This window comes from Ruditapes philippinarum, unplaced genomic scaffold, assembly GCF_026571515.1.
Source record: "Ruditapes philippinarum isolate M1 unplaced genomic scaffold, ASM2657151v2 ctg13143_1_1_1_1, whole genome shotgun sequence".
Lineage (NCBI taxonomy): Eukaryota > Metazoa > Mollusca > Bivalvia > Venerida > Veneridae > Ruditapes > Ruditapes philippinarum.
Genome location: NW_026860588.1, coordinates 1 through 25,731, shown reverse-complemented (window position 1 = coordinate 25,731; position 25,731 = coordinate 1). Strand labels below are relative to the sequence as shown.

The 25,731-nt window shown below is 32.7% G+C and overlaps 2 protein-coding genes across 2 annotated transcripts; one reads left to right on the top strand and one right to left on the bottom strand.

The window, feature by feature from the left end:
• Positions 1 to 3,044: 3,044 nt before the first annotated feature.
• LOC132712701 (exosome complex component CSL4-like) lies at positions 3,045 to 18,814 on the bottom strand (the record flags this gene model as incomplete). Its single annotated transcript, XM_060695116.1, has 6 exons — positions 18,718 to 18,814; positions 9,162 to 9,283; positions 8,599 to 8,670; positions 7,672 to 7,760; positions 5,393 to 5,426; positions 3,045 to 3,173 (listed from the first exon to the last, which is right to left on the bottom strand). Coding segments are annotated over exons 1-6 (474 nt in total), but the record flags the coding sequence as incomplete, so codon positions are not given.
• Positions 18,815 to 18,877: 63 nt separating this feature from the next.
• LOC132712700 (protein FRA10AC1-like) lies at positions 18,878 to 24,947 on the top strand (the record flags this gene model as incomplete). Its single annotated transcript, XM_060695115.1, is given in 5 exon segments — positions 18,878 to 19,011; positions 20,157 to 20,218; positions 22,731 to 22,817; positions 24,084 to 24,129; positions 24,883 to 24,947. Coding segments are annotated over 5 exon segments (293 nt in total), but the record flags the coding sequence as incomplete, so codon positions are not given.
• Positions 24,948 to 25,731: the final 784 nt, after the last annotated feature.

Sequence of the window (25,731 nt, the reverse complement as noted above, 5' to 3'; positions counted from 1 at the left end):
AATTTGGTTACATGGTAAATAAGGTCAAAAATAAAGAAATTCTAGGGATGATTGAAAAGTGGTTGTGATTGAAAACTGGCAGTATGTAGATAATACATGTATTAAATATAACAATGTATTATCACTATTAAAGGGGAAATAATTCAGTAATTTTAGCTCACTAATGGTCTTGTACTCTAAAAAAACACCGAAGAGTACACTCCTTTACTTCTTACACCAAATCATTATTTATATCAATGAAATGACGTTAAATGAAATATGGTCATAATTTGAACCTTTAGATGCACTTATCATGATGCTCTTACAATCAATCCACTTCATACATTTAATGTTTCCAATTGTAACAAGTGGATAGATGAACTTCAGCACTCAAGAATGATGTGTGTGTATAAACATTGTCATTATTAAATATAATACATGACTTTTTCATGACCTTAGAGCAATTACTGGTTAACTCCTATTAAATGTAAAAGGACTTAACTTATTACTGCACTAAGGTGACCAGTTATTGTATAATATCATGAATTTCATGGAACACTTCAGCTCTACACTATAATTTATAATTATGAGAAAAAAAAAAAAAAAAAGACATTACATAATTATGTAATATACAAGTATATGATTTTCCAGGAATATATATTTATCCCTGGATTTTCTTAATGTTTTAATTCCAATATGAAGACATGACGTAGAAAAATATGATTATCTCATCAATACAGTAAACTCACAGCATTAAATATTATTATGTCACAATGTATACTGGCATGCTAGGAGTTCCCATACAAAAATCGTGTAACTTAAAAATTATTTTTTATTACGCCCACTCATCAAAAAATTTAATGTTACACATTAATATATAGCTTGTCACACAAATCATGGAAATTCCATTATGTTCTAAACATAGCATAACCCTTTGTTATGAGGCCTCATATGGGGTACCGAAGTTATCCATTATTTTGTATGAAGAGAAGTAGTTCCCATACATAAAATATAACCCCATATAATTAATTATACAATGTTGTTATATCAGACCTACTTTTCATTTATTATTGTTGAACAGACTATTTTCCAAGAGGTAAATAGATGTAATTCAGGAAATAGAGTGTAGACTTAAGGCTGGTATCTTTTACCCGGTACTGTTACCCCAACACATTCACATGCAATGGGGTACTTTGTATGCATGATATTTTACGCATTAAAGCCATATAATTATTTAATATAGTAATATAGGTCAAAATTCTGATAATTTAACAAGTTTTCATAGCATTGTCAACTTATCTGTACACAATCTGTATCCCCCCCCCAAAGTAAACAAGGTCACGTTTTGACAATGCACAGTTGAAGGTGATTTAAAATGGAACTTTTTCGAACTGCAAATTTGCCGCTTGGTTTTTGCATCTGCTTGATTTGGTGTCAATTTTTGAAGAATGCAAGTAAAAATCAAGGGTTTAAGGTAGTACACCCCTAATGCCCTGTCTCCACTTTGAAGAGTATTCAAATAGGCTAAAATCACTGTAAAGTGTATTGAAACTGAGGGGGCGTGGGTTCAAACCCCAGAAGGGGCAATTTTTTTTCTTTCTTTTTTTTCTTTTTAACATTTTTTATTAATCTCTCAGACCCCCTATGGAAGAAAAAAGTGTTTTATTTTAATTATATAATTATTGTAGGTATTTATTTACTAAATAATGCCAAATTTAATAGCAAATATGATACCAGATATTTTCAAAGTTTAATAAAATAAAAACTAAACGGTAAAAGTATTTTATATTTGCAAGACCAATCAATATACATTAAAGAAAATTTAGGCAAACTTTGAAAATAGCCCCTCATTTTGGAAATTTTAGGGATATTTTAAATAAGGCTTTTTACATAGGGAAATGGTCAAATTAGTGTTAAAAGTGGGTGGGTAGGGTTACATTTTTATACATATTAAAAACATTTCGTTTAAAAACAATCATTTTGCTTGTTTAATTTGTTACCTAAATGTCATTATTTATTTCTTAACAATGAGCAAAAGGAAAACATTTTTTCATAATGATGATATTATAGATTATTTAGAGTTTCCTCATTTCTGAAAAAATCCCTTCTAATGGCAAAGTTTTAGTTCATAAAAATGTCCATATCTCATAAACCACACGGTAAATTTTGTTTAAATTTTGCATACAGGTGACATTTAAGGCATATAACTGTCCTATGTTGTCAAATTTACAATTCCTTATAGTGCCCATTAGGGGTGTACTACCTTAAACGAAAAATACGGGTACTGCTTCTGTATGGGAACTGCTCGCAAACCAGTACACATTATGTCAAAAATGTTAATATTCAAATATTAAAATCTAAACAAAAGCTATCCTATTTATCATGTATTACAACTAAATTTAAGCAATAAGATTGAATATTATATACAGTAGACATCAGAAATAGTTCATTTAAAAATTTTGTTTTATTTTTGCAACTCAGACTCTACTGCAATGACAGCAAGTATTGTAAAGCATTGTTTACAAATTTATGCTAAAATAACAACAAACAAATTAATTTTCAAAGACAACTTGATTTAACTAAATCCACCTATGCAACTAGTGCAGACTAAGATATGCCGCCATTTCTGTACCATCTCACAACCTTATCATGGCCTGCGACTTGTGCTATTAAGTCATTTCTCATTTAAAAATTTCCCTAAAATTGAATGTTTTTGCCTAAACTGAAAAAATGGACACATCCATTTAGGCAATTTGGCATGATAGAGGTTAAGTGTACCATATCTTTAATTCAACAAGTTGATTTCCAGGATGTTTTTGTAGGGTGATTTTTTTCTATAATACTTGGTTATATTTGGAAATGAAATAATATCTTATTTCCCAATTTGAAGCTATTTTTATATTTTCATACTTGGAACAAATCTAGGCACCATCCTGCATGTAAACTTCCAATCTTAATCAAATTCAGAGCTAAAAACTCCATGGGCATGGGTCATATTCTAGAAATACTGAAATAAAATTGTGCACTGTAAAGTACACAATTGATAACAAAATAAAATCACCTGCTTCACTGGTTGCTATGACAACTCCCAATTCATTTTCTGCCGTAGTAAGAAGGTAAGACTGTGAATCACCAAGGGAGATCACTCTAGCAATCACAATATCACCAGGCCTGAAACATTTATACATCTCAACCTGTAATGAGAAAATTAACTGAAAAGATTTTTTTTTGTTTTACTGTGAGCTATCATCAATTATAGAGAATTAGTTATACCACAATAATGATTTTTGTAAATATGGCTACCTTTAAACCTTGAATAAACCTTTAATATCCTGAATTTGTAATGGATTTCCCATACTGTGACTTTGGAACTTTTGTAGATTTCTATATAAAAATAGTAACAACAAAAAATATGCTACCAACAGTATAGAGACTGGTTAGACTGCAAGGATGTGCAGGGTGGCCTGGCACTATAATGATGACATTATCCGTTAATTGCTTATCACTTTAGGATCCAGCAGGTAAAAAACAGGTAAATACAGCTCAATCTACACTGTTAGTTGCTTTTAGTCACTTGATATAGAAATGTTTCAAATTAACAATGTAAAGTTTCATAAATCAAAGTATCACAAACCTATGTAAACTATTATCAAGATTTTGAGAAAACAAGAGGGCCATGATGGCCCTGAGGTCGCTCACCTGTATATAGCCCCCCCCCCCCCCCCCGGGCCAATTTTTACCCAAGGGCTTTTATTTGAACAGACTTGGTAGACACACATAAGAAGATGTTTCATGCTAAACATCTAAGTTCTAGCTCATTGGGTTTTTTAAAAGAAGATTTTTTAAGTTTTTACTATACACATATAGTTAAAAACAATGACACCCCTGGGGCAGGACCAGTTTTGATCCCCGGGCTTTTATTTGAACAAACTTTGTAGATATTTACTTAAAGATGTTTCATGTATAATATCTAAACTCAAGCTTTTTGGGTTTTTTCAAAGAAGATTTTTAAGTTTTTGCTATACACATATAAGGAAAATCAATGACCCCCGGGGCGGGGCCAGTTTTGACCCCAGGGCTTTTATTTGAACAAACTTGGTAGACACTCATTAGAAGATGTTTCATGCTAAATATCTTAGCTCTAGCTCTTTGGGTTCTTTAAAAGAAGATTTTTTAAGTTTTTACTATATGCATATAGGGAAAATCTATGACCCCCTGGGGCAGGGCCAATTTTGACCCAGGGCTTTTATTTGAACAAACTTGGTAGACACTCATTAGAAGATGTTTCATGCTAAATATCTTAGCTCTAGCTCTTACGGTTCTTTAAAAGAAGATTTTTTAAGTTTTTACTATATGCATATAGGGAAAATCAATGACCCCCTGGGGCGGGGCCAATTTTGACCCCAGGGCTTTTATTTGAACAAACTTGGTAGACATTCACTAGAAGATGTTTCATGCCAAATATCTAAGCTCTAGATTTTACAGTTCTTTAAAAGAAGATTTTTTAAGTTTTTACTATATGCATATAGGGAAAATCAATGACCCCCCCGGGCCGGGGCCAATTTTGACCCTAGGGCTTTTATTTGAACAAACTTGGTAGACACTCACTAGAAGATGTTTCATGCCAAATATCTTAGCTCTAGCTCTTTGGGTTCTTTAAAAGAAGATTTTTTAAGTTTTTACTATATGCATATAGGGAAAATCAATGACCCCCTGGGGCAGGGCCATTTTTGACCCTAGGGCTTTTATTTGAACAAACTTGGTAGACACTCATTAGAAGATGTTTCATGCCAAATATCTAAGCTCTAGCTCTTACGGTTCTTTAAAAGAAGATATTTAAAGATTTTTCTTTCGGTTGCCATGGCAACCAGAGTTCTGCATGAAATGGAATTCTTTGAACAATCTTGATAGAGCTTCATACAAAGACTATTCCTGCCAAGTTTCATTAACATTGGCCTTGCGGTATCATAGAAGATGTCCTTAGAATATTTAAAATGTGGACGGACGACAGACGACGGACGCCATTTGGTTGGCCATCCTAAAAGCTCACCTGCACTTTGTGCAAGGTGAGCTAAAAAAAAAACGGTACATGAAAACCTTTCAAAATGTTAAGCTCTACAGAAGGTACACACATTTTACCAGAAACCCTATAAAATTGTTGAGCCCCACATAGTTTCAGTGTAACCCAACCAAAGGTTTGAGCCCCACAGAAGGGTACGCATAGTTTACAAGAAACCTGACTACAGGTTTGAGCACTACAGAAATTACAAACACAATATATTTGACAGTCTTCATCAAAAGATATTAGAAAGTAAAAAAGTGTGTAATTTGCTGTGTATGATGTTCATTTTACAGTGGTCTTAAGCTGAAGTTTGACTGTATATCTTTAAAGATAAATAAAAGATCATCCAACCTTATCTTTTTCAGTGGCCCTGACATCTTCCTTCCTGAAAAAAAAACATTTTTTTTTACTTCAATATGTTTAAAGAGGCCATAAAAAGTTCAAAGGCTGCCAGTTAAATGGCATTCAGAAAATTACTGAAAAACAGTTTTCAATATTTGATACATAATGACCTTACAATTTGACCTGAAGATGTGATAAACAGTATAGGTTGATTAATAATTTTATTTAAAAAAAATAAAAATACCTGATTGGAAATTGAAACATTCATTCTAAAAATTTTGTGGGAGCGTCCGTGGCCGAGTGGTTAAGGCCGTTGACTTCAAACCACTTGCCCCTCACCGCTGTGGGTTCGAATCCTGACAGGGACTTTGGATTCTTTCAAGTGAGGAAGCTATCCAGCTAGCTTACAGAACGTCGGTGAGGTCTTCCTCCACCAGTAAAGCTGGAACGTCGCGATATGACAGTCCTATACTGTGTCGATGTGACGAAAAACCAAACAAGAGGGCCATGATGGCCCTGAGGTCGCTCACCTGTATATAGCCCCCCGCCCCCTGGGCCAATTTTTACCCAAGGGCTTTTATTTGTTTATTTGAACAGACTTGGAAGACACCCATAAGAAGATGTTTCATGCTAAACATCTAAGTTCTAGCTCATTGGGTTTTTTAAAAGAAGATTTTTTAAGTTTTTACTATACACATATAGTTTAAAACAATGACACCCCTGGGGCAGGGCCAGTTTTGACCCCCGGGCTTTTATTTGAACAAACTTTGTAGATATTTACTTAAAGATGTTTCATGCTTAATATCTAAACTCTAGCTATTTGGGTTTTTTCAAAGAAGATTTTTAAGTTTTTGCTATACACATATAAGGAAAATCAATGACCCCCGGGGCGGGGCCAATTTTGACCCCAGGGCTTTTATTTGAACAAACTTGGTGGACACGTATTAGAAGATGTTTCATGCTAGATATCTTAGCTCTAGCTCTATGGGTTCTTTAAAAGAAGATTTTTTAAGTTTTTACTATATGCATATAGGGAAAATCAATGACCCCCTGGGGCGGGGCCAATTTTGACCCCAGGGCTTTATTTGAACAAACTTGGTAGACATTCACTAGAAGATGTTTCATGCCAAATATCTAAGCTCTAGCTCTTGCAGTTCTTAAAAAGAAAATTTTTTAAGTTTTTACTATATGCATATAGGGAAAATCAATAACACCCCGGGGCGGGGCCAATTTTGACCCCAGGGCTTTTATTTGAACAAACTTGGTAGACACCAACTAGAAGATGTTTCATGCCAAATATCTTAGCTCTAGCTCTTTGGGTTCTTTAAAAGACAATTTTTTAAGTTTTTACTATATGCATATAGGGAAAATCTATGACCCCCTGGGGCAGGGCCAATTTTGACCCCAGGGCTTTTATTTGAACAAACTTGGTAGACACTCACTAGAAGATGTTTCATGCCAAATATCTTAGCTCTAGCTCTTTGGGTTCTTTAAAAGAAGATTTTTTTAAGTTTTTACTATATGCATATAGGGAAAATCAATGACCCCCTGGGGCGGGGCCAATTTTGACCCCAGGGCTTTTATTTGAACAAACTTGGTAGACACTCATTAGAAGATGTTTCATGCCAAATATCTAAGCTCTAGCTATTAGGGTTGTTTAAAAGAAGATATTTAAAGATTTTTCTTTCGGTTGCCATGGCAACCAGAGTTCTGCATGGATTTAAATTCTTTGAACAATTTTTAAAGGTGACCACCAAAGGAACATTCCTGTGAAGTTTGGATGAAATTGGCTCAGTGGTTTATGAGAAGATGTCATTTAAAGCAAAAGTTTACGGACGGACGGACGGACGACGGACGAAAAGCGATCACAAAAGCTCACCCTGTCACTTTGTGACAGGTGAGCTAAAAACAAATAAACTAAAAATTTTGCATTTTCACAATACTTGTACTGTTTGTCAGAGATGTTTGAATTTCAAATATTATAAAGATATTCACTTGAACTGAAATAAAACACCCTCGGCTTCTTTACTTTTTTAAAGTAATTTTCAGCGCTATATATCATTATACTTCAAGAGCCATTCATTATTGATTTTTATCAGGGGAGAGAACTGGAGCATTATGTTTTCTTAAGTCTATATAGAGTACTCACCCCTGTGTAAAATTGTAAAAAATTACTGAACGAGTGATATTCATTTCCAGCATGATAGATCGAAATAACACAAGGTGAAGTCACATTAGGCTATATAGTAAAAGGTTAGCAAGATATTAATTAACATATAATATTTCACCTTATCATCCCACGGAAGGAATCTTTTAATGTAGTTTTTCCAACTCTAATGATGGCACATTTACAAAACCTAGGGTTCACATTGGTCACCTGAAATAAATGATCATGTAGTTATGTTTGAGAAAACAAGTCAGTGGGGTTGCTGGTAACACAGAAGACCCTCAATTTCACCACAGCAACAAGAATCTTGACCATCAGGAGGAGCAAAGTTACATGATATATATTCTGTATAATTATGGCCACCTATCCTATCCAAATACTTATTGTTAGTTATTGTCATTAGTAGCCTTATCTTAACTTTTTATGTTACCATAGCAATCATGATTTGTAAACATTTTCAAGAAAAAAAGATATGTCATAATCTCTAGTTTCCATGTATTCACATCCTTATAAAATATCAATTAACCAGGCTGCCATATTGTTTAGAACTGTCAAAATATTCATATCTTTACAATTTTCCAGTACCATAGAAAAAAAAATTACGATATGGAGACAGAAAGGTACCAGGATTGTTTCCTCTCAAGAAAGAGTTTTTTATAAACTGAATCACTTTTAATTTGATTGGTTTCATGACTCTAGGTCCATTACTTTTTGAGCTACGTGCGACACAAAAAGAGAACAGACGGACGGATGGACGGACAGACAAGGGTAAATCTAAATGCCCCCCATAGTGGGGGAACAAAAAGCATTAAGCTTAAAGACACACTCTCAAATCCATTCCTGGAACCAACCAGTTATAATCAATGAGCGTACTTTCTTGCTCAAGGAAACAACAGCTTACCCCTGAATGGGTTTGAACCCATGTGTCCAGCTATCTTTAGATTACTAGCCTGACTAGTTAACCACTCAGCCATGCCGCAACATCAAAGAATTTGATGTCCCTGGCGTGAATCTAACTAGTTAAAATGTCTACATCTCATATTCTTACCTTTGCTGTAACTAGAGCATCAACAGATGGGACAACATATTCCTCTGCATTCCTCACCACCTCCACCAATGTCTAAACAAAGAATGTATATCATTTCAATAACAAAATATGATCAATAATAAAATATGAGTTTGCAAATAAAAGAAAAAATCATTTTTACCATTGAAGTAATGCATGAGTGAGCAGGCCTGATTCTATAGCATGTGTATACTGTTGGGATAGGCTAAAAACTTTCAGTTTCGGCAGGTCCTAATTTAATAACTTGGTTATTTACGGACAAGTCTTTGCCACCAGTATCTCCAGGTGTTAGTTTAAAAATAAAGCATAATGATTCCCTTTAGTTTAAAATAATGAAGTAAAGATGTATATCAAGGTTTCAGTCAAGATTTATATCAACCATCAATAGTACTGGATGGCACATAAACAAAATTTCACCATTATATAAAATCTGTCATAAAGAATGGACAATAACATATCAAATTTAAAGCAAAAAGTTCAATATACAAATTTGGCAGATTAAGGAATGTAAATGAAGTTCATAGTTGTACTAAAACATTACTCACCATCCCATCTTCATTGTTTGTAGTTATTAATGGACCTGCGAGTGATGAATATATGAAACTGTTTCTGGTGTAAGTGCCTCGACCAGCCTTCAACTTATCTTCTTCCCTACATAAACGCTGTCCTAAAATTTACAAAAACACCAGCAGTCAGAAAAACAGCGCACAACTAGTCTTTGCTTTACATAATAGAGGATATTTGTTTAGTTCAGTGTAAGATCGGAATATATTTCACCGAGTGAGCACCAAAAGGTATATTTCACAAGTGGCGCAGCCACAAGTGAAATATGAACTTTTGGTGTTCACAAGGTGAAATATATTTCGATCTTGCATTAAAGTAAACAAATTTTCTTTTTATTTCATGCAAAGAAATGTTTTAAAAAGACATTAAACCTAATACTGAATGAAAAGCGCGCCAAATAATAATACGTGACGTCATTTACGACGTCACGTCATTAAGTTGGTACCCAGTACTGTGCACGCTGGTATTTTACCGAAACAACGTAAGGGGCTTAAATTCAAAACAGTGAAATTAACAAAGTGGTAATTTCACTGTTTCAAGCAGTGAAAATACCAGTTTTATATCACTGATATATTTCTATAAACCACCGAAAAGCATGTAATAAATAACATTAAATAATGCCTGGATGTGATTACAAGAAAAACAAAAGCCAGGCAGTAAAATTATGGATCTTAGTCAGTGACCTACCAACCATGATTCCAAAAGACACATGCAACATTTCAATGAATATTTTAAAGGATGGAGGGGAGGGAATCAACTTCCGAACAAAATTAAATCAAGTAATCAACCTTCATCAATTCAATTTCCATATATTGAAAACCAGGATAACCATGCTTTAAATATAACAATTGTATGGGGGAAAATTGTTGAATTACAATTGAGTAAGAATATATACTTTTTCAGGTGGGAAATCAAGCACAAATTTTGCCACAAATTAATAATATGATAAAGATACATGTATGGAGATGAAAATAATTTATTAATGTTTTGCAAATTATAAGCATGGATAGGGAAAATTTAATAGATCTATACAAATCTAAACACTTGATATATTTTTCTGAAGTGTAGTGGCTTTTTTTCAACTTTGATCGCTTATTTGGAGGCTTACATAAAAAGAGAAAGAAAATAACTACAGTCACTTGAAGACACAACTTTTTTATGTTCAATCTTAAAAAAGTTTGATTTTTTTTTTAAACTGAACAGTTTACATTTTACAGTTCAATACAATTATGAATAATATTCTTTTATTTCAAAATTCCAAATCATTCTGCAAATCACTAGTGAAATACATGTACACAAATTTTGTATTCTATTCTAATCAATAAAATTATCAAGTCATTCACCTTATCCCACCTTATTATCACAATTATCACTTGGAATTTTCTGAAAGATATTAATACACCATAAAGCAATAATGAATCATTGATTGCTAAATACAATGTATAAGTTAATACATATGTACATCCAAATTCTTTCGACTAATTCTGTTTTAAGTCAGCAAACCACGCCATTTTATACCTTGAACTTATAATTATGATTTCACAGTAACCTATATAAAAAGATGGTGACTATGTGCAATAAATTTGCCCTGAGATTACATTTTTAGAACAGTCGATTATCAATTTGGTGGTTATCAAAAATTAAAATTAAAGTAAGTAAGCCAACTGTATAGAGCCTGATCAGATGGTAAAAAGGTGCAGACTAGCTTGGCTCCATACAAGTGGCAAAGGCTGAATCACTTTTGGTTCTAGTAGGTTAATAGTTAAAGTCTCTACCAAGTCAGAGCCTCTGATAAAGAAGCTTTGGATGTGAAGCTTTAATTACATGACGTATACATGTATACATAGCTCTCGATAATTAATCTCTGCACCTTTCTCCTGGCTGTTGCTGTAATAATGACATGGCTCTTAATCATCAGAAAAAAAAGTAATTTTGAAGCAGCGGAAAATTCCACTTGTCCAGTTGGACTTAATTAAATCACCTGCAGAATTTCCGAAATGCCTGAAAGTATCAAATCAGCAACCCCTGAAGTTTGTGAATAATAAATATATTTGTGGTAAGAAAACTATTTTATAAAATCTTCATATTTGACTAATATTCCTCATAAATGTTTTCACACAGTCAATTATAAAATATACTATAATCCCATGAACTGCCATATTGTCTGTTCATATTGTTTGAATTTTACGTGAAGTTAACTATTCAAAGTTTTTCACAACTAAATATGAAGACTATGACACATCTATCCTTCCATACTTAAATTTTTAGCCAATACAGTGTTACAGTAGTAAACTCCTGTGAAATCACACAAAATGGCAGACAATGGAAATTGTTTAAAAAAGTGACATTTAATTGTATATTTTGAAATAAATCTTTAAAAAACAGTTTTGGAAAGAGTTCACATATTAAAAAGAAGAAAAATCTCATTCATATTTTTATGATATCTATATTTAAATATTTTCTGATAAAAGTTCAGTACCATGATATCATAGAACCCCATGCTTAAAGATGAAGAACGATGAGTATTAATTGGTATAGTGATGGCATCTACTCCTTTAATATTTAGAGTTGATTTGTAATGATATCCATAACTACTCACTGGCCAAAGCAAAACGCTTTAACCCAGAAAAGCTATCACAAGCCTTTACATGTATGTTTAATATTTTGAACCATTTACTTAGTAAGCTTTTGATTGATTATATACAATGTAACATGTACAGGATTTGTAAGTTAAAGAGATTAAGTCTAAATTTGCATTGTTGAAGATTATAGATTAGTTGAATCTATCAGCAACCTGTGAATTACAAATCTCTGATGCTCTTGGACCCATTGCACTAATCTGATAGACTTTAATTAAACATAATGCCAAATACCTGGGCATGGATATATTAAATGGTCTTTCACAGGACAACCACATTAACAGGTCAACCAAAATGGCACAACAATCCATTGGCTTCTTACACCATGAAATAAAGGTAAAACTCAGAACCACTTACGGCCATGGCATATAAGACCCTTGTTCGAAAACAACTAGAAAATGTGTCTGAAGTCTGGTCTCCCCCGTAGACAAACTCAAAATGATCAGATAGAATCTGCCCAAAGAAGATATGTTTCTTGGGTCAAATCTAACATCCTCGTGGAGTGTTTCTCAGATACTAGAGTCACGTTAATGGCAATGCCTAGTTCTTTGTCATAAGTCTGTCTATGATGTACAAAATCACTAATGACAGAACAGTCTTCCACAAGAACAGCCTACCCCTTAGTTATTGCTTCATTGCAAACACTTAACCTGAGTTTAATATGGCTGTTAGCCCAATGGAGCACATCTCACCATAAAAGTTTGCCAGACTGCTTTTATTTTTAACAAACGCATTACATTTTCCACTGTTGTTTATACTGGGAAGTCAAAGGCCGGGACTGCAAATTTAAGCAGGCTTTAGCTTGCCAGACTACAGACTACACATGTATCTAAAAGTTTATTTGTTTCATTTTATGCCCATTCGGTCATATTATAAGGCGGGTAGTTTCCTAACCATCATTCCTGGAGAGTTACACCAGTACTAGACTACCTTCCTTCATGATAAACTACCAAAGCATCTCCCAGGGATCGAACCCATGCCGGAGGTAACTGGATTAGAATTCATCGACTCTAACCCCTTGACCACGGAGGCATACTAAAGAAAAGAAAATCAAATAAAAAACCAATTAAAAATAATAAATGATATAAAATTCTATACCTATCAATCAAATTTTCAGGGTCTGTTCTAGTCGGGCGCAGCCATTTTCAATGTAAATTAATGATAATAGGCTGGGTGTTCCGATAACAAACAATTGCAACTTTTTGGAATAATAATAATCTTCGTCGAAATTCAAAATGAAAACGGAAGCCATTCAGACTTCCCCGTTCATAGGCTTTGCCTAATTTCATATTACATATGTATAATCAGTTATTATATCTGTAGCTGAGTGGAAAGTTAGGAAAGTATGTGGAAATAAGATAAGAATGAACTTAACCAGTGTTAACACTTTTTCATATCAATCTTTTATATGCATGTGCATTAATGTCATGGCAATATTATATAAGATTTGGGTCTTTCAAATAGAATAGATCAAAAAGAGCTAGAGAGCAGAGGAACAAGAAGATCTCTTCTGCTTTCAATCCAGTATACTGGCCACATTCAACTAACTGCACCCAATTGTATAAACGTTGGTTAAATTAACCCTGGGTTAAACGCTAACCCTGGGTTAAATTTAACCAACTTTGGTTAACTAACCAATTTGGTTAGTCACTTGTATAAACCGAGATAACCTAAAGGTTAACTAACCAAAATGGTTAAAATTAACCGCTGGTTAAAACTAACCAAAACTAATCCCGACATGCAATTAATTCTATATCCGGTTATGTTATTTTCGCGGAATATGTCAAAATTAACACATGGTTTACGCTTCCATTTTTATTACAATCGAAAATTTTGATAGTAGAGTTAAAATCGGTTCAAATTTTCAATTAAGATGTTAATTGTCACCACACTAATTACATATCATCATTAAACAAATGTACAAAATGTAACTTTTACGTAGGATGAACTTGTTTATGACCTCGGAACTGATGTCACGGGAATTAAATTTAAATTTATACCACGAATATTGTCGCTATAGATATTTGCCTATAAACATGGTTCAGAACGAATTTATTATGTTTTTCATGTAAAAATATTAGGAATTGTGATTATAAAATGACGAAGTAGTGAAATAAATTCGTATTTTTCCATTTCTACTGACGGTTCTTGTCGGTAATTAGTGAGACCGCATGGTTGCTATGGGCTATGTTTACAAATTAAAATGTACTGCAAATGAGCAAATATCAAAATCATCCGTCAACTGGGACAGAAAATGGTTAGAATGTTAATAATTTCATAACCACTCGATGCAGAAGTATTGACGCATATATTTCCTATCAGATTCGTACCTAAAACGTTCGAACCCAAAATATTTTGTGTAACATCAGATGTAATTTTTGAATGATTTTTGCCCCAAACTACTCTCTGTAGTTTCTCTATATAATATATGAAACTTCTGTTTCAGTAACTTAATATCATATCAGTCACCTTTGGGAAATCTTGTTGCATTTTCCAAAGCTATGTTTCATGATAGAAGACCTTTACTGAAAGTTTACCATATTATAGCAAAATAAATAATAGAATAAAGGTCTAGTTCTTGCTTATTAACCTAAACAACAACAAAAAAAAACATGAAAAATACATTAATGAAAACAAAATCACTTTGCTTTCTTGTGACTGTATGACTGACATCCTTTATTTTAAACATTCAACATGTTTTATAATTCTCACTAGTCACAGCACTGAAATGCAAAATCAACTTGGTTCCCAGCAGTAAATTTACTAAACAGAGAAAAAACTAAATTATCAATAATTATGAAAAAGAAAACAATAGTCATCTTAAATTTACCATAATTAATTCATGAACAATCAAAAATGATTTTTAATTTACCTCTACTTCAATTTTGTATTATTTTTGTTTAATACCCTACAATATTATGTTTAGGAATTCTTACATCTTATATAATAATTGTATTACTTATACATGTATCTTGTTAGTAAAAATACTTAACACTTAAATGAATGATTGGAACCTGTCAGTGAGGCTGGCCAACATTATACTAGTCCAAAGCTTTAGAAATAGGCTATGTGTCAGGTAGCAAGACATCTCAATCCCCCCCCCCTCCCCAGACACTTCACCCCTCAAATTTTGAAGACACTTCACCCCTTAAGACACTTCACCCCCCAAAATCAGTAAGACACTTCACCCCTCATCCATTTTTTTTTCTATAAAGTAAATAAAACAAGTTGGTCAACAACAAAATGCTTATATATGTTTATATTTATTATATGTCATTGAAGTAGGTAAACCAGGGTTTCAATATATGTACATAATGTAATGAATAGTATATGACTGTTACCCAATAAACAATAAGTTAGCCTATATATACTTTAATAAGTGCATACATGTAGTCTATATCTGGTTGAAAATTAAAAGTGTCCAAATATGTTTTCTAGAATTCTATATATTGTTAAATTATTATTATTTTGTAAAATATTCTCATCTACATTGAAAGTCTGAATAAATTATTTAATAAATAAAATACATCCTCATTTAACAATGGAATATTGGTCTAAATATCTCTCTCCCTCCCTCTATTTATTGCTTATTTATTAACCCCCTCTCTCCCCTCTAAGAAATATCAAGAGTAGCAATGGGGATGAGATATTGAATAATATCTCCACATGGCCATTTACAAGGTATAATGCTAAATATACTCAATAATGCTTTCATTCATCTGAGTTCAATCATAAATATTTACTTTCATTGTTTACATTATATAAAGAAGAAGTATTTTTAAAGTCAAAGCAGTTTAATTCAAAATATTAATAATAAAAGAATTGGACATGAAATTGTAAAAACAAAATGTATTTCTGTTTGAGTACCGGTACATATAGAATGAAAATATTAATGTTAAGAATTGCCTTTTTCCCATTCAGTACTATATTGTGCACATTAAATCAGACCTAAAGCAGCTTCCTATCCTTAGAAAAGTAAAACAATCTTTTCAATAATTCATAAGTGAGAACAAATATCTTGTTGTCCAGTTAAATTCTGATGATTGTGTCAGTGTGTATGCCTAAATTTAGTTAATTTGGAAAAAAGACCTTTATTTGGAAAAAAATGAGGCTATTTGGGGACATTTTACAAGTTGAAAGTTATAAGGTTGATAAAATAACTTTATGTTATATACTTGTGTGTGAATTCATGATCATAAAGCTTGTAACTTTCTTAAAGTACTAAGTAAAAAAACAGTTTAATTTTCATCAGAAGATGACATTGTTTATTCTTCCCTGCTGCTAGAAATAAACAAGCCCTTTATCAACCTTTGATGAGAAGACAAATTGCCTAGGTCATCATTCTGGAAATTTTGCTGATCAAATTAGGAAAAGTTTTTCAACAGGGAAATCTTCCTAATTTATAGAAAAAATGTATTGTACTCTACCAAAAAAAAAAAAAAACAACACACACATGCACACACAAACACATATGTCTGTAATGATACTGGAATGAACTTAATTAATAACTAACTTAATTGCTTTGGATATTCCAAATTTCAGTTTGATTAGGAATTTTTTTAAAGATTGGAAAAATAAGCATGATTATATGTATTACAGTATTTGTTTTGATAGAGCTAAGATAATTATCAATGTATCATCAATATTCTTTTTGGAAACTATTTAATAAACATTTGATTTTTTTCGACTAATTTTACACGAGATGAGCCAAAAATATTTTAAGGACATTAGCTTAAAAAATGTACATTGTACTAAGATTTTAAGAAAAGTCAAAATTCAAGTTTAAAGTAATTTTTTTTATAACAGTTGTGAACAATTGATGATTTTTCAGTATTTATCACCATATTTCTACTGTATTACTTACGCAAAAAGGAATTTTTGCATATTTTGACCTCTTTCTAGTCATTTGTATGGTTGCTGATATGTTACACTTTTGCATGTTGCGTTGTCGTTTATCGCCTTTTTTCCTTGGCGCTACAAAATGTGCCAGACTGTGGCACGTTGTCCCCATGTCTCTAGGCTTATATCAAGGGAATGGCGTCTTATTGTGCTATCGCATGGCTCGAGTTGTTGTCGCCAGCAACAAAGCAGATGTCACGGTTCAGAACTGTTCACTAATTATGGGCGAAAATGTGTAAAAGGCAGGATAGCTCAGTCGGTAAAGCCGCGGAACGGTATTCCGAGGGTCCCGGGTTCGAGTCCTGGTCAGGCTGCACATTTTTCTCACCCTTTGACATTTGGCGCCCAACTGGTGACTGTGTCTGCATATAGCTCAGAGTTTAATTCACATTGCTCTGTAACAATGTGAAATTCGAGGACGAATTACAATATAGCAGGGGAGTATGTAACGGTTCAGAACTGTTCACTTAATAGGGGAGAAGATGTGTAAGCGGCCGGATAGCTCAGTCGGTAGAGCTGCGGAATGGTATTCTGAGGGTCCCGGGTTCGAGTCCCGGTCAGGCTGCACATTTTTCTCACCCTGTGACACAGATTTAAGCCCTAATAAGCTAAAATTTCCATTTGAGTCAAGCCATAATGTGTCAACAGACCACACACTGCGAGACAACCTGCCAATTGGCTTGTTTCGCTGGCGACATGACAACAAGAAAATTTAGATGTCAAGGCCTGACAACAGAGCAATCTCGACTTTTTGGTTTAGGAATAACAATTCTTTAAAAAGCGGAAGCAATGCATGAAATATGGAATGAACAAAATATACTCTTTTATATGACTTCCTACTTTGTTTTGCCAACTTTCATCACAAAATGCAACAAAACACAAAAAAGTCATGCAAACTGTTTGTCAACTGATAGTGTCACAAAAAGTCAATGCATTATCATACCTTCATCATAATCATAATGATAAGTTCAGCAAGAGGATTCTCTAAGACTAAGGTGATATATCCTGTCAGTCTGTAAACCTTTAATAATTCATGTTGTTATTGACAATTACACGAAAACGCACACATATGTGTTGATCGAAACAAAATTTACTGATCAATCACAAAGTATACAGCCTCATGTTTGTCTTTGCAGGGATCTCCCGCTGCGTACTGGTCCAGAATGACTTCGTAATTTAACTCATAAATTGTCCTTCAAGTCTATCCTCAGTATGATCTTCATTTAATCGGTTTAAAATGATATTTTGTATCATGATTTATCCGAATTATCCGACACTGACAGCTGATTTATTAAACTGTTTATTTCCGGCTCTGGAAAAGTTTGTTTCCGTTTCCCGTCACTACGCAACTTATAAAAATATCGTTGCCATCATATACAACCGATACTAGTCTATTTCGAAGCAAAAATGAACAAAAGTTGAGACGAAGCGTACAAACGGCAGCCATTTTTATTTCTGGTTAATGTTTGGTTAAAATTTAAACCCACCTCCTATACGTGGGTTAATTTAACCAGAAATTTACGCTGGTTAAATTTAACCAAAATTTTATACAATCGGTTAACCAAAGTTTAACCCAAAAGTTAACCTAACCATGGATTTAACCCAGTGGTTAAAGTTAACCAACGTTTATACAATTGGGTGCTGAAGTTTAATCAAATTACTGCCTGGTTTACTGCTATATCTACATGTTTATAGACATCAATAATAACGAAATTGCCAGAAAATGATTACAAAAACACATAAAACAAGTTTCTTGGTTATTAACCGTCTGCTATCTCGCCTTATCCAGCGAGTATTTCAACATTCAGGATTTTTTCTTTATTTCCAGGTGTCGCGAAAACACATAACTTTTCTAATTTTCTTAAAAAAAATGTAAATTATGACAATGATCTGACAATACAACTTGTAAATTGTGTAATTCTGAAAATTTTATTAGCAAAATTATTTTAAATATAATATTTTGTTGGCTCAGTAGAAAGAAAAAAATCTTAAATAATACCTGGAACACAAACCATGGGCGCAGACATTTTGGATTAATCCAATAATGAGAGGTTGAAATGTATCAACATTTTTTGCAATAAGCTAAAAAAATACGTAACCAAAGAGAAGAGAAGCCAATATGTATTTTCAAAACTAAATTTCAAGCTAAATGTTTTTTAATTTCCTTTTATTTATACGTTTAATTTCATCTGAACTAGGACTGTAATGCCCTACTCACCTATTGCAGAATGGACAAATCCAAAAGTAAAGTGAAAGTAGAATGGCTGACAATTTTTCTAACCCAAAGAGATTAGTAAGTTTTTCTGTTATTTCATGTACTTATTGAAATAAGATAATATCGAGATTTAAATTAATTAGTCTATATTCTCTCTTGACATGCTATAATTATATGATGTGATCCTGATTCCTTGACTGATTTTCCAAAATTAACTTGGTTGCAGCTCTAGGGCACAACAGTACATGTACAGTACAGTCTCAGTGTACACATAATTTTAACCTCTTGGATATTCCACACTTTCATTTCATTGGAGATTATGTGTGGACACTTGTTAAGATAATATTCACAAAGATATACTTACAATAATGAATTAGAATTTTTTTACATGTCTGTTTTTTTTATGATTTGAATACTTTATTATTTTAGTGATAATTGCATTACTATGTTGTCACCTTAATGTACATTAGGTCACATGTAATATGTATGTTAGTCAGATGTTTAATATCTTTGATCACAAAATGGCAAATAGTAAATTAAAACTTTTATTTTTATACTTTTCAAATCCACCAGGATGATATAATTACATACATGTATGCATGTACAGTAGAAATACCTCTTATTAGTTTGCACCAGACTTAACATCAAGATATTATGCTATTTTGTGTTATAATGCGCAGTTATTATCTGCCCTCCCCAAAATCTGTGTGTTAATATTTAGTTCTGGCTCTGTATAGGTTTTATTTTGACTTTGCGACAGTAACGTCTAGCAGTACTTAGAATAAAACCTGTTTGCTGAAGTCTCTTTAGAATGTGTTATTATGATTTCTAACATGACCCGCATTTTCCCTATTGAACATAGAAGAACCGAAAATGTGTGTTATTGTGCAATATAATCACTGTTGATGTTCTATATTTAGACATGTGACATAACCACTTAAAATTTGACGCGCTGAAAATAAGTACGAAAACAAATTTAAGGTACAATTTAGCATAATATCAGATACAACAGCATTTATTTGTTGATGTCATGTTAGAATGGAAATAATATATCCAAACCGTTGATTTTATCGATTGATAAAATCACTCTTTGTTGTTCGGATACGCATCATGATATAATTATTCCTTGCATCCAAACTCCAAACAGTGATTTTATTGACAAAGGGATAAAGTCACTGTTTGGGTTAAACATGTATAATATCTTATATAATTCTGGTTTAAAGGCTCATCAAGCTGGAAGTTATGATTCTGAGTTTGAGTTTGACAGTGAATCTGAGAGAAAAAGGTATGTAATGTTTACCAGTTTGAAAAGTATTAAACTTGTAGTTATAGAACACACTTCAAAGTGTCTCTTACCATAAAATTCCTAATAAACGCCCCTCCTCTAATAAAGGCCCCTCCAGGCCTTTTGATAAGAAAAACAATCTACTCATCAGTGCTGAACTAATATGAGTAAATCCATAATTTCATTCAAATCATTCAGAATCCATTTTTGCGACGGACGCGCCCTCAGGCGCGTTCAGAGCTATGTCATCTACACATGGGATTTCGTCGGCTACAATCGCGCAATGTGTCCTCAACCGAATAACAGCCTACGAAATAGTACATGAATTTGATCCTATGAAACTCCCATACTTCGTCGGGATATCTTAAAAACTTCCATATTTAGCCTTTTCAATTTCAAATTAAGTTATCCAAGTTAAAATATAAACGTATTTGATTGGTAAAAACGCTGTAGCCCCGTAGTATTATTGCGCAATTATGCAAATAACTGCTGAAACGATTTACCGCTGTCGAAAAAGTAGGACAGCAAATTATGCTATAAATTATGCTATAATTAAGGAGTAAGCTCAATAATTCATAGAAATTATAAGCAAGAAATAAATATTTCCCCATTAAACAAAACATTTTTATTAACAGATCAAAAGTTTTTCGTGACTTTAGAATAACTCGCGCATTAATAAAAGAAGAACTCTTTTCGTGACTCATACCGCAGGTTTAGCTGAATATCCAGCAGTTATTTATAAATTAGACTACAGTACAATGGTTAGTATTATAAATAATGCATGTAACAACATCACTTTACTACCATGTAGTCTTTCATGGTAATCTTAATTGAAGGAAGTTATAATATCAGTTCTACTTCCGATTCTTGTGTTTTGTTTACATAGTTTTCTAGGTCACGATATGAGTGATTATAATAGCCTCCGACCAGAAGATAACACTATTCTAAAAATAGATTCTGCATCATCTGTGCTAACTTTCGGACGAGTAAATAAACCAGCGGATACTTATTTTGTTTACATGTGTACATGCAATACTTTAAGAAATTCTATACAATTGTAAGAAAGCAAACAAGTTGAAAATGGAATAAAGTGTGAAATTGAAAGGGACAACTAAACACTGTAGTGCTTAAGTGACGTAAATGAAAAAAAAAATCTAAAAAAAATACACCATTAATTGCTGATGATTTTAACCAAAAATATTTTTAATGAGACATATCCAAGAGAAATAAAAATACAAATGACTTATATTTTATTGTCTATATGCCCACTATGATATAACACGAAGCAATTCTAATTAACATTCTCACATGTATTATGTATTATGATTGAAGTTTATTTGCATGGTTTTATTTTAGAAATATTTCGTTGACAGTTTTTAAAAAAAAATATATTGCTCTACAAATCTCGAACTTGTATGGAACAAATTTTCTCTGTTATATCTTTTGTGTTTTTTTTTTCTCAAAAAAGCCTTAATGTCTCTCCGGTTGCATGTCCGTCGCATTCAGTGCTGCAGCACTTTGATATTTTATAGTATGAACTTCTTATCTTATTACCAACACTTGCTAACACTAAATGTATTTACAATGATTTTTGGATTTCGGAAAAGCTGTGTTGTAATAATAGCCCCTCTTTTCGAAAATGTTTAGCCCCCGGGGGTGTTTAATAGGAATTTTAAGGTATTTCTTATTTATGTTGTCTACTTGTGATATACTCACATACAAAATCACATAATTTTACATACATTTTATGAATGGCATGTACAATAAGGCAAATATAAAGGGTACATTATTTGCTTATAGACTTATAATTGTTAAAATACTATAAGTTACATTAAAAGATACAGTTTAACTACATGTAAATACCCTCAGTGTCGAGATATACACGTCATGTCACTTTATGGATAGGCAATAAAATAGTCCCCATGTGACCTCAAACCAAATATTTTCTAACTTTGCTGAAGCTATTAGCTTATAAACACACTCTTTATTTCATTTGTGGAACCAACCATTACTGAGCATTGAGTGTAAAAGTAAAGTAAAGTAATTGCATTTTATAGTCTAAGTTTCATGCTTACACACGTTCACCGATTTTACAGCTATTACCCCTGGTCATCGGGCTACTGGTATCTATCTTTCAATCTCCCTGGGGAGTCTTTTAACTCCGCTTAGTGCAGCCAACACTTTGGCGCAATGGAATTATACCACCCTCGCAGGTACCCATTTACACCTGGGTGAAGTGAAGCAATCGCAGGTAAATTTCTTGCTCAAGGAAATTAGCAGCGCCCCTGGTGGGGTTCGAACCCGGGACCTCTTGTTTCCTAAGCGCGCGTCCTACCACTGGACTACTGCTCCTGTAAGTAACTGGAGTGTAATTATTATCTTGCTCAAGGAAACAAAGGCTTGCCCCAAACTGGGTTTGAACCCATGCAGCTTACCAACCTTGGATTACTATTCTTATGTTTTATACACTTGGTCAATCCGCCATTATGCATACTGTATACTTATTTTGTAGAAGGAAGTATGAAGACCTTGCAAAAAAGGAAAAGAAGAAAAGCTCAAAGAAAGGTCACAAGCGAGAATTAGAAGATGAATACAACAAGTAAGAAGTTCTTATGAATTTAACATCTTTCTACAAGTTAATTCAAATTCAAATTGATGACAAAAGTTAAAAGCCCATTGTGTTTTTACTTCTTTATTTTCTCAAAAACTTTTTATTTTTGGTTAACAAAAAGTAACTCTTTGGTCAATTACCTGAACCATCCTTTGCTTCTGTTACCTTTTGACAATTTGAACTGTTGTGGACTGATTTAGTATTTTGTATTGAAGTCCAAATACTTCTATGTTTACATTTTGCTTTCTTTTATGACAAATAATTTCACATTTAAGACTATGTAACTTTCTTAATGTAAAAAGCATCTCTTACTTAACGTGAAAAGCATCTTACATGATCTAATAGATTAAATCCATTATTTAAACAATATAAAACTTGTATTTGCTCTTTCTAAGGAAGGATTTTTTTCTGTTTTGATGGCAAAATGTGCCTTTAAACATAAAAAAGTATTATTAAAATTTACTACGTAAATTCATTGTTTCCTTAATCACATGACAAATACATTTAAAACTAGAAGCAGAACTCACACCAAATGTGCCTTAATGCTTTTTACAACTATTAAAATGGAAGGGATAAAGTTTACCCTTTAGCCTGTTAGCATCAACAGATTTTATCTATGAGGCTAGTGCAGACCATGACTGATTAAGCCATTCAGTAGTCCATATGGTGAAATTTATTCTAAAAATGATGAATGGTTTTGTCCAGATTAAAAGATTGATAAGTTAAGATATTTAGAATGGTCTTATCTGGATGGTCACTTTCATTACTGGTACTCAAATATTCTCTGCAATCAAAATTAATGCTTAAGAAACTTCTGTCTACATATCCATTAACTGAAGGGAGCAATAAATAGAGAATACCTTGTGTTTGATATAACAAAATTTTTCAATTTAATATGTGTTTCTTCCTTTAAACTTCAAATGAAACCATGCGCAGTAATATGCTGAGAGTCATATCAATAAGAAAATTTAATAGTCCTGAATGTTTTTAGTCAAATTTAAGGGAGACTTTAAATTTGATTCAAAGTTTATCAGTTTAATATTTTTAATTCAGTAAGAGGTAAAAATATTGCATTCTCTTTCTTTAGCTTTTATCAGGCATGTATGCACTTTATTAGCAGACAAAAGCCCACTTGGACCTCTGGTATTATATTTTGTTTTTGTTTTTTCTGTCTACATGTCTTTTTACTGAATTAAGTGAGCAATAAAAGCCCCATGGAACTTCTTTATTGTTATATTTTATTTTTGTTTTCAGAGAAGAAGGACGTATAATGAGGCACAGGATAGTCAGTATGAACGCTGTATCCTTTATTTTCCTTTCGATTTACTGAGTGATAATGGTGACTAAAACAGTCTTGCCTCCACCTGAGTTGTTTTTGAAAATCATGCACGTCATCCTGCATTGTCCTGTCAGACAAAAATGAGTGAATTGTTTTATGAATATGGAAATTCATTTTGCTAAATTTTGACAATGATTATGTAATTATAAATTTAAAGGAACTCCTGGCTGTGGTCTATTTAAATACATAAAAACATAAAATTTGAAAATCTTGCAATACCAAATGAAGCACTTATAATGGAAAACTGCAAAAGATAACAAAGAAATATACTCTGAATTAAATTGAAAATTAATTTCACAGCAACATTGAGTCCAATTTGAGAGAAAAGTATTAAATTGAAACGCTGTTTCATTTTTGGTTTTTTTTTTCACGCTAAAATGATTATATATTATGGCCCTCTATGAACTAGTGTTAAAAAAACAACTAATAGAAATTCTTTGGCCATTATCTGAGACACAGGTAAACTGTGTCATGTATTCATTTAAATGAAATCTTGCTTTTTGTGAATTCCTACTTTATTCGGGCTCTTGTTTTACTATCTAGCACTGAAAGTAGTTAAGTTTGCTGTCCTACTGACAGCTCTTGTTTATAATTGTTTATCAGAGCTCAAACATACTACATGTATAATTATGTAAAATGAAAAAATGGTTTCTAATTTTTATACTACAATGTATTTGTGTATGTAAGAAGTTACGTTTCCTTAACTTTCACAAGTTTGATCGTCATAAGTTACTGATAAACAACTATCTGACATATTACTGTGGCCAGAATACAGATTTCCAACGTGATAGGTGAGTAATCTATTTGTAATCTATTTCACCATAGTTTTATTAGTACAGACTGTAGTGATCCCCAGGGAACTCCTAGTGTGATCCCCAGAGATCCCCAGGGAACTCCTAGTGTGATCCCCAGAGATCCCCAGGGATCTCCTAGAAAATACTTATGCTCCTGGGTTAATTCTGCACTTTACAAGATTATTTTTTCATATAAACTTTTGTTCAGAGTCACTAAAGTGTTCTAATTGGCTTAAATACTTCTTAAACAATGCCATATATACAGTGAAATATCAAGGCTTTCTCATATAAAAATGTACTTGTACGTCAAAGACGGTTTACTCTGTATGTTCATAAAACTTATTATTCCGTTTTGTTCTTTACATAGCATATTACTTGATTCAAATGTTTTTTACTAAAAAAATAGTTAACTATTTTTTTTACTTCAGATGGATTAATTTTATTATTCAAAAGCACTCTTAGATGTCATGGAAATATTTATATATTTGATGAGAAAATTTCCAGGGGTGTAAACAATAATTAACTCCAGACCTACTGATTGTATTTCCAGGGGATTAAAACAATAAACACAAGGCATAAAGAAAATTACATAAACAAAAGCACAAAATGTTGAGTGCAAATCTTAATTTTCATATAGGTACAATAACCATCCTTAGAATTGAGAAAATGTACCTTTAAAAAAATGTGTACTCTTTCGAAAAAGAAAAGCTTCCCATATTAGGTGCATTGGCATGGCAGTACTTTTAATTCAAGGGATAGGCCTTCTTGG